This window comes from Capra hircus, chromosome 19 (genome assembly GCF_001704415.2).
Source record: "Capra hircus breed San Clemente chromosome 19, ASM170441v1, whole genome shotgun sequence".
NCBI lineage: Eukaryota > Metazoa > Chordata > Mammalia > Artiodactyla > Bovidae > Capra > Capra hircus.
In genome coordinates, this window is record NC_030826.1 from 21344251 (window position 1) to 21355044 (window position 10794).

General features: G+C 40.0%; 1 protein-coding gene across 1 annotated transcript in view; it reads left to right on the forward strand.

The window, feature by feature from the left end:
• The window catches only part of CPD (carboxypeptidase D), a 71777-nt gene extending 62286 nt beyond the window's left edge, over window positions 1-9491 (forward strand). Inside the window, exons 18-21 of the mRNA XM_013971902.2 lie at window positions 878-1009; window positions 2403-2588; window positions 3831-3930; window positions 5322-9491. Coding sequence (XP_013827356.2) covers window positions 878-1009; window positions 2403-2588; window positions 3831-3930; window positions 5322-5548 — 645 coding nt within the window. The 3' untranslated portion in view covers window positions 5549-9491. The remainder of the gene's footprint in view (window positions 1-877; window positions 1010-2402; window positions 2589-3830; window positions 3931-5321) is intronic.

A 10794-nucleotide genomic window follows, 5' to 3' on the forward strand; every position in this document is an offset into this window, starting at 1 on the left:
CTTTGTTTTAGTAAGGAATGGGAAGCCATTGAGCTTTCGAACAGGGATATGGTGACGTGATCTGAGCTGTGCTATGGAAAAATGAATCTCTTAACAGTGGGTTAAGATGGTCTGGAGGAAGGAGAGACTGTGGTGCAGACAGACTGGTTTAGAATAGCCTAGACAAGAACAAAGAAGGCCGAGATTAGAAAAGTGGCAATGGGGGTGGGGTCAAGGGATGACGTTTCAGAGCTACTGTAGAGGTGGAGTTCACCAGAGTTGGCAAATTCTAGGTGCTAGCAAGAAATCAAAGACAAGATTCCATAGCTGTGTGATAAAATGAGTTATTAACTGAATCAGGAAGAAGAATTTTGGTAGTCGGGAGAAGGTGGGAAGTTAGGTTTTGGAACTTGTCCACACAAGTAGTTCCTCCCTAAATATTTGCTATATTGCGGTCTGGTAGGCTTGAGCCTCCAGGTTGCAGGTATCAGAGAGTAAGTACTTGTGCTCCTGCCTCTAAGAACTTCGAAAACAGCAGTAACAGCAATGAAGTTCCAGGATTTAAAGGGAAGCTGACACTCTGCATGTACTTTTCATTTATTCAACAAACCATAAAAACAACCCCTCTACCAACCAGGCACTGTAGGAAGCACTGGAGATGTAGAAATGAATTAGACATAACCCTGGTCTTAAGAATGCTCTTAGGAGTAGACGTGTTTGTGACTGATTATAATACCAAGGGGTTTATTTATATTTGCTGTGAAATGCTTTACAGATTCTTTGTTTACATCGGCCAAGTTGTCTTTTTATTCCATTCATCCCATTTGAGCATTACAAAGCCCCATTCTTCTTGTGCTTACTCATCTTCCTACATTTCTTTGTGAATTTTATACTCCAGGATTATAGTGTCACCTACGGCCACTGTCCGGAGATCACAGTGTATACAAGTTGCTGCTACTTTCCTAGTGCAGCACAACTCCCTTCGTTGTGGGCAGAAAATAAGAAATCTCTGCTCAGCATGTTGGTGGAGGTGAGTAATCCTCTTTTAGAAGCAAACTGCCAGGAGTATGTTCAATGGAAACTTTTATCAGAACGTTTTCTTCATCTCTTGGCAAAATTTCTGCGTTACTATTTTTTAATAATTTTGTTTATTTTTATTTATTTATTTCTGGCCGTGCTGGGTCTTCATTGGCGTGCTGGCTTTTCTCTAGCTGGGGCAGGGGACTCCTTTTCACTGCAGCGCTCGGGCTTCTCTCTGCGGGGGCTTCTCCTGCTGTGGAGCAGGGCTCCAGGGCATGTGGGCTCAGGAGCTGCGGCTCCCAGGCTCTAGAGCACAGGCTCTCAGTAGTTGTGGCGTGGGGGCATAGTTGCTCTGCAGCATGTGGGATCTTCCCAGATCAGGGATCAAACCCATGTCTCTGACACTGACCGGTGGATTCTTTACCACTGAGCCACCAGGGAAGCCTCAATATTATTTATTTTAAATGACGTAGAAAGGAGAGTTTTATTCCTTTTATATTGCCTAAATAGGTGCCATGAGTTCACATATCTGCTGTATGATGAGGTAATTTAACCCTGTGAGATGCCGCAGGTTCTTCCATTGGACTATCACACAGTGTAACTCCTGAGGTGGGAAGTAAAGCATTCAAGGCATAGGAGATTTGGGTTCTAACATTTTAGGCTTGACTATATCAGAGTCCCCTTTTCACTTATTTCCATCTCTGTGCCTCTGCAGCAGTGAATGAGTAGCCCACAAGGTCAGAGTCAGTGGGGAGGGAGGAATAAGCCAGCCCTCTGGAGGGTTTTTGGGGGGGGGTTATGTCATGTCTCAAGCTATCGCCCCTCAGATATCTGGCATCATGAAAATGTCGACTAAAAAATTATTCACAGCCTAAAAGTTGCAAGTTATGTTTTATTCGGTGAGAGCTTTTAGGTTAAAGCCCAGGAGGCAGCATCTTCAGTAACCCTGAAAGAACTGCTCCAAGAAGTTGGGGAGCAGCCAGGATATATAGAACTTTTGCTACAAAGGGCAGGTAGTCTTAACATCAGAAGATTGTCGTTAATTAAAGAAAACCAGATATCTCAAGTTAAGGAACTTAGCCATTTTCTATACATGGGAAGATGCAAGAGAGTGAGCCCACTGAGGTCATTCCTTTGATATGCACCTCAGCTGCTTGGGGCCAGTACACTGTGTTTTCACATTCGGAGTTTTCTCAGGGCTCACCATGGGGAGTGGCTGCAGTCTGATGGCTGCTAGAAGGCAAGTATTCTTCTGCTTCCTAAGTTCCCTCAGGGCTTACCAGCTCACCATCTGCTGTGGCTACAATCGCTGATGACTGTGATATTCTTTGTTTGCTGATATGGCAGGCAATATTTCCATTTATCAAAAACACAAATTTATATCTTAAACATTTTTTTTTCAGGTTCATAAGGGAGTTCATGGATTTGTTAAAGATAAGACTGGAAAGCCAATCTCTAAAGCAGTCATTGTGCTCAATGAAGGAATAAAGGTACACACAAAAGACGGAGGTTATTTCCATGTACTGTTAGCCCCAGGTGTCCATAACATCAATGCCATCGCTGATGGCTATCAGCAACAACATTCACAGGTAAGAAACTCAACTTGAGTGGTATAAAGTAAATTCTTGTTATTCATAATACTCCTAGAAACAGGAATATATATATGTTAGATATATATGTTAATTGCCTAGTCGTGTCCAACTCTTTGTGACCCTGTGGACTATAGCCCACCAGGCTCCTCTGTCCATGGAATTCTCCAGGCAAAAATACTGAAGTGGTTTGCCATTTCCTTCTTCAGGGGACCTTCCCAACCCAGGGATCAAACCCAGGTCTCCCACACTGCAGGCAGATTCTTTACTGGCTGAGCCACCAGGGAAGCCTAAGAATACTGGAATGGGTAGCCTATCCCTTCTCCAGGGGATCTTTCCGACCCAGAAGTCAAACCGGGGTCTTCTGCATTGCAGGCAGATTCTTTACCAGCTGAGCTACCAGGGATTAAACTTCTGTTTAACATTAAACTCTTGTTAGGAAGCTTGTAGGCAACAAAGAAAAAGGGACCATCTCCTGATTACAATAGTTATCTTTCTATCCTTTAGCAACAAAAGGAAATTTTTGTAGCATTTTGTATACTTTAGATGACAACCAACCATCTCCTTGGTTTGCTGTTAAGGCCCTAGGAACATAGAGTGGATATAATATACCATAAGTAATCACTGCAGATAGTGACTGCAGCCATGAAATTAAAAGACGCTTGCTCCTTGGAAGAAAAGTTATGACCAACCTAGATAGCATATTCAAAAGCAGAGATATTACTTTGCCGACTAAGGTCCGTCTAGTCAAGGCTATGGTTTTTCCTGTGGTCATGTATGGATGTGAGAGTTGGACTGTGAGGAAGGCTGAGCACTGAAAAATTGATGCTTTTGAACTGTGGTATTGGAGAACACTCTTGAGAGTTCCTTGGACTGCAAGGAGATCCAACCAGTCCATTCTGAAGGAGATCAACCCTGGGATTTCTTTGGAAGGAGTGATGCTAAAGCTGAAACTCCAGTACTTTGGCCACCTCATGCGAAGAGCTGACTCACTGGAAAAAACTCTGATGCTGGGAGGGATTGGGGGCAGGAGGAGAAGGGGATGACAGAGGATGAGATGGCTGGATGGCATCACGGACTCGATGGATGTGAGTCTGAGTGAACTCCGGGAGATAGTGATGGACAGGGAGGCCTGGCGTGCTGCGATTCATGGGGTCGCAAAGAGTCGGACACGACTGAGCAACTGAACTGAACTGAACTGAACTGAAACTTTTTCCTCACTCTTGCACTTTATCTTCCTAGGTCTTTGTGCGCCATGATGCTGCAAGTTCTGTGGTAATAGTCTTTGACACAGATAACCGGATCTTTGGTTTGCCAAGGGAGCTTGTGGTAACTGTATCAGGTAAATTTTCAGTAGTCGAAGTTAAAAACTCATCCTGACATTTCAGGTTGAGAGTGGATCAGCTCCACAGTCATTTGAACCTTCTCCTCTACTGTCTCCTACCTAAACATGGTTTTCCTAGAATACTTTCCTGGAATATTTTCCCATATGTTCTCACAGCTTGCCCCTTCCCCATTTTCTGGTCTATACTCAAATGTCATCTCCACAGAGAGGCCTTCCTCCCTGATTACCCTAGCTAAAATAATACCCCTATCACTGTCTCTGCCTCACATGTTTGGGTTAAAATACTTCTCACTAGCTGCCATTACATTATATGTTTAGTCATTTATTTGTCTGTATTTGATCTCCCCCACTAAAACATGAGCTCTGACAGGAAAGGGCTTTTATCTGCCTCCCCAGTGCCTAGAACCACAGGTGGCATGTAGTGGGTCTTAAGGAAGAGCCACTTCACTGTTGGTTGAATGAATGACTTGCAAAGATCATAAGTCTTTTGGACTTTGACTTATATTAGTTCTGTTTTTCCTATGATCCTGAAAGGAGGGAATATTTGTTTCCTCCAGGATTAATGTGCCATTGCTTGAATTACTGAAAGTTTAAGAAGTAAAAAATGTGGTAAAACAATAAATACTATGCTGTATTGTATCTTTGGACACAAAGAACCTTGGTTTGTTTCTAAGGAGAGCTTGAACCTGTTAGAAAATAACCAAGTTTTATTATAGGGTGTGTTGGGGAGAGATCCTTGGTTGAGAGAGAGTCATATTTTGGAAACATGGGCAAATCATGGGGCCTTTTGTGTGGTGTTTACAGTAGACTAGTTCTTAACTTGAACCAGATAAAGCATGAATCACAAAGTGCTTAGAAAGACAGAACCTGGGATCCAGTTTAAATCTGACTCTGCCACCTATTTGCTATTGTGCCCTTAATTTTTATTATGATTTTATTAGTTGTAATTTATCGTCCTTAGACTCTTATTCTGATGAAAATTTACTGGAAAGGAAAAGTAGAAGTCATTGATTGATTTTAAAAAGCCAGTTACACAGCATTAGCCATAGTCCGCATTGTGGTAAAAGAAAAAAATATATTTGTACACATATACACATGCATGAAGGAAAATCCAGAAAAAATATGCACTAGGGTTGTTAAAAATGATCTCAGGATAATGGAAATGTGAGGAAGTAGAGTTTGGAGTTTGGGTTTTTAGTATTTTGCTTATCGATAGTTTTCTAATTTTGTGCATAATACATGTTACTACTTCTATAATAATAAAAGGTTGTTTTTAAGTGCATGAAATAAATAAATGAAGGGAATATGCTAAAAAGTGCCATTGTAAGCAGCTGCTTATTTGCATCCTTCAGCTGGAGCTCCACTCACGTGATGGTTCTGTTTGACAGGTGCTACCATGTCGGCATTGATCCTAACAGCTTGCATTATCTGGTGCATCTGCTCAATCAAGTCTAACAGACACAAGGATGGCTTTCATCGGCTCAGGCAGCATCACGATGAATATGAAGATGAAATTCGCATGATGTCAACTGGCTCCAAGAAGTCTCTCTTAAGCCATGAGTTCCAGGACGAAACAGACACTGAGGAGGAAACGTTATATTCCAGCAAACATTGAAACACACGCCTTGCATCTCTCCCAGCATAAGTACCAAGCAAAGTTACAGTTCTTTTTGGGAGACACTGCATCAAGGAGAGAGACTGTCTTGTTTCTTCAAAGAGCTTTGGGAAGTTAACTTGCTAAATTTGTATTCTCTGTGAATTTGGCTGCAGTTTTGAACTTCCCCTCCTTAAAGTACTCTTACCTTAAAAAAAAAAAAAAATCTGCTTTCTATTTATGCAGCAGAGATGGGACAGCCACTTCGTTTTTCTTTTATAATTTAAGATGAGCTGTTTGGAGCTTATGTTGCAACTGCACAAAGCCAACTAGTGGATGTTGTCTTTTGCACATCAGGTGGTTTACTAGTGGCTTTAGCTTTTTCTCTTTATTTTAAATGGCCAAAAGAATCCAGAAACATTAAGGCAGGGACAGCAGTCAGAATCTGACATAAAGCTTTAAAAACTCACTTTTTTTTTAACCTATTGAGGAGTACTTCTCTCTAGTTATTGAATAGCTGGAGTTTCTCTTATTATTCAGGTTTAATGGAGGCTGAATTGATTTTGAAACTTATATAGAGCATTAGGAAATGAATAAATGGGCTTCTGTATTGGGCTTTCTACCTGTTCCAAGGCTAGATCAGAACTGGTGGGCTGTGCTCTAAGCACAGAGGATTTCTCTACCTCTCTTTAAGGTTTAGCAAAGTTCTAAACATCCCCATTTTAAGGGATAACTCATTGACTCTGTTGTAAAAAGATCTCAATGTCCACTTGAGTAGAGCCAAGAAGGAGATCTAGCAAAAGCTAAAACTCATGTTGCCTATCTTTTAACAAGGTAAAAACCCACAGGTGCTGTTGCTTTTATCTGTGAAGCACTAGTTTATTCTAGGAATGCCTAATTCTCTGATACTTCCTAAATTCGAACCTTTTTTCTATGTTGTACACTTAGGGTTTTCAGATGACCTGGCAATCGACAAGATCTGAATTCTACTGAAAATACCTGGAAGTATGGAAGAAACCTCCTTGCACACTCTTAACCTACATTTGAACACAAAATATCTACACTTCATGTGCAGCCCAGGCCGGCACCCTCTCATAGCATCCTGTTACTGAAATAGCTTGGCCAGCCTTACTCATAAAGGCCTCTGCAAGTGATTGGGTTCTTTGTCCTAATGTTTCATTTGGCAGTCTCTTCTTGATCAACTAATTTTGTTGAAAGTTCAGTTGAAAGCACTTAAATATGGCTCCCTCTATTAAAAGACAAACAAACATAAACACCATAGTGAGAAAGTATCATCTTCATTGCCACTGAAGTTATTGCAAATGCCTAAAAGATTTGCACTTTACTGTGTCTGTGATATTATGCTATTCAATGGAAATGATGCTTTTTTTGTGAGTATGAGTCTTACCAATGATCTAACGCTTTAATACCTTGGAATGTTTTAACGGCCAAGTTGCTGCTGAACTTGTACTAAATCAGGGGATCAAAAAACTTGCTCTCATCTTTTCAAGTTGAATTCTATATCCATTCATGTATCAGTCGTCCCAAAGCTTTCACATGGAGTGGTTCACCACTCACCTAGGTCATTCAACCCAGTTTCCTGAGAAATGTACCCAAAGTAGCTTTATGCAGAGAGATCTGGTTTAGCAGGAATAATGGTCATGACATTTATTACTGAGTATCTGTAGTCTAATTTGGGTGGTTCAGGGTTAAGCCCTTCTGGTATTAACTCTGTTATCAACACAACTCTGTTTTGAGCCCTTGCCACCCTGCTCTCAGTTCACCACATGCACAGAACAGAAGTCATGAGGTTCTTGAGCTTAATGAAATATACATGATTTAGTTTCTTCTGATAATACTTTATATTTTCCTTAAGGGGCTGATGTGGTGGCATTGCTCTTTTCAGCTTTATTTTTAAGAGTGCAAAGTCAGAAAACCCACAAAGGGCCTGTAGAGTGGCTGGCTCCACTTGGCACAACTGCAGGTAGAAGTGAAACAAAGTTGACGAGACACCCTTCAACTTTATTAACATTGGTCTTCACTAGAGGATGCCTTTTAAATTCATTTCTCTCTTGAATGAAACAGATCTTTCACTGTACCTCACAGTGACTGGAGTCCATGCCTTTGCAGCATGTGTAAAATATTTTTAGAGATGAACATATAAATAGTTCTTTTAATAATGTTTCCTGAAAGGAAAGCCAAATTCTGCTCTAAATCTTGAACCTCTGATGAATTTCTAAATGATGCATTGCTCTGGAAAACAAGGCCTTCTCAGCCTGTGTTACCTGTTAACATGAATGTACAGGATCATGACTACTAAGACTGTGTTCTCTGCCCCGCTTGGTCTTTTATTTGTGGATCTAATATAATATTAGACCGCATTAACTGCTTAAGGCATTGAAGCCATACGGCATGGGGAATGCATTTCTTCAGTATTTCTCCTAGAGACTTTCCATTTCCCCGGAGTCATGGAGGCAAGTAAGTATCACAGTATTAAGAAATTTGCCCAAAACCTGAGTTGTGCCTTTTTTTTTACTCACAAGGCGTTTTTTTATTTTTTTGTCCTGGTGATCAGTGTGTAAGCCTTCTTCCGTCGCAACTTCTTAATAAAAGCAAAGTGATTGAGTAGGTCATGTTCAGTGTCTGCCTGTGTAAATGCACTTGTACTGATTATACAGTTCAATAAGAACTCAAGTTAATTTCAGAAGGAAAGGCCCTTTGGTTTTGATGTATTTTGCTGAACATTTGAGTAGTGGTTGGGACCCCATCCAGTTGAGGAATGCTTACAATTCTCTTTGGAGGGAATGTGCTTTGGGACTTTGTCATCCTCCAGAAAGGAAACAGAATGTGTATTTGGCCCAGTGTGATTGACTGGTTAACCTTTGGTAACTTTCACCTGAATGAGGTTTGCTGAATTAATGAGTATTGCACGTAAAACTAACTATGAGTTGGCAAATAAATAAAAGGTAGTGCTGATGACTGCGCTTATTGTGTTTCTGAGCTAACACCAGGTTACTCAGTATAACCATGACCTGTTCTTCTATTTCCATTTATTCTCAGCAGTAAATCATTTTATTTTCCTGTGGTCAGAAATGCACTTGTGCCAGGTTTTGTCCTTGCTGTATTAAAAGCTTCTTGGCTGCAAATGCCATCATAGTGCCCTACGTTATGGTTCTTGAGCAGAATCATTTTTAACAGTAGCAACTTTAATGTTACTACAAAAATTCCACTACGGTCAATGTTCAGTGATTTTCTAGCTAGCAAATTTTTGATAAGTATTTGAATTTCTGATTTGCTGTAATTAAAGCAGATTTGGGGGGGTACGATTAGAGCCCTTGATTAATGTCAGGTAAACTTGGATTTCCAGTTCAGGAAGAAATATTTCCCAATACCCAATTCTCCTGTTTTTAGCAATAATTCATGAATATTTCACTTGACTTTCAGAATATTATCCTAGTTGATTTTGATTTGGCAGAATCTATTGTGAAATTAGAAAACAGGCTACCATTTTGAGGCAGTTGGATATAAATTCTATAAATGTGTATGACTCTGGCTTTTATAAATGGCATAACATGAGTGTACAAGCTACATTCTCTGCTGGCCATGCTGCAGATTTTCTGGAGGTATGACATAGTGGTATTTTTCTACTCTCAGACTAAAAATCAACTTTTCACCTCTCCACTTTTTCAGAGTGACATTCCCCAGCTCCAGAACAATCTATAGCTATTTACATGAGGTGCCCAAGACTCCTTCATCTCAAGTGCTTCAGTCTTTGGTTTATTATCATGCACTGTGCCTTCAAAACGAAATTTTTAAAAGGGACTTTAAATGAAGCTGAATAGTAGTTTAAAAAAAGTCAATCTGTGTAATTTATGTGAAATCTAACTGTAATGAGGTCCTTTCTGTTTTTTATATGTAAACAGATCTACTAATCCTGTATAAAGGTTATTTTATGATGTCTGTCTTTCTTTGTGTTTTGTCTCATAATCTTTTTTCAAAAGCAGTAGACCAGAAAAGGTTATTGTCTCAATTCAAAAGTTACGGATTTAGTGTTTCTACCTATTTGAGGGGAAAAATAGTACCAGACAAGGAATACAGGTTGTTAGCTGCAGAGTGTTTCTGTCTTCACGAATTGGCTTAACATAAAACTATGTTTCTGGAATAATTACATAATAGCCACAGGTCAGCTAGATTGATGTGTGAGTCTAGTCATTCCGCAATGAACATAATAAAACTGGCCATGGAAAGGTTTATGTACCCATCTCAAGCTTGCTTGTTCTAAATTTGGTTCTTTTTATAAATAAGCAGAGTTAGAGTAATATGTCCTGGCACTTTTAGACACAGTGGTAATGAACTTAAAAGCCCTTTTTTATTTAGCAATGATTTGTTGATAATGTTGCTATAACAGGAATTAAGAAAACAAAGTTATATTTAAAAAAAAAAAAAAAAAGGGCTCTGCAGGAATTCATACTCCAGGCCAGAGAAATAGAAGTGGAAATAAGCCGTACTTCTGTTGTGACTGGTTCTTCTAAAAAGAAAGTCTGCTATGGAAGCGATACAGCACAGCGTTGAGCATGGACTTCAGAGCTCTGCCACTTGCTTCCTCTGCAACTTTGTTTTGTACAAGCTTCTTAACATCCCCTTGAGTCTCAGTTTTTCTACTGGTTAAGGAATAATACCTGATAGAACTGTAGTGGGAATGAAGCAAAATGACACTAGCAAAGGGCCCAACATTGTATGTGACTCAGAAATGGAATGACCTTGGTAACCAGTATCCTTTGCTTTTTTCTGATCACTTTGAAAGAAAATTATTTTAATCACCTATATGAACAAAAGATCGGTTTACAGGTGGGCTTTTTAATTTAGAAGAAATCCCTAGACATGAATACTAAAAATAAAAACTTCCAGTGTGTGCTTCCATAAATGGTATATAGCATGGCTTGTGCTGGGCTAAATCGCTTCAGTCGTGTCTGACTCTCTGCAACTCTATGGACTGGGTAGCCCACCAGGCTCTTCTGTCCATGGGATTCTTAGGGTTGCCATGCCCTTCTCCAGAGGATTTTCTTGGCTCAGGGATTGATCCTGCATCTCTAAAGTCTCCTGCATTGGCAGGCAGACTCTTTACCAATAGCGCCACCTGGGAATGGCAGTGAAATTTTAAATTATGCCACATGCTTCATATTTGGTTTTAAGTAAAATTAGATTATATTTATGCTTTCTCAGTGAAAACAGCTTTACTTAACTGCTGTGAGAAATGAACGGTAATG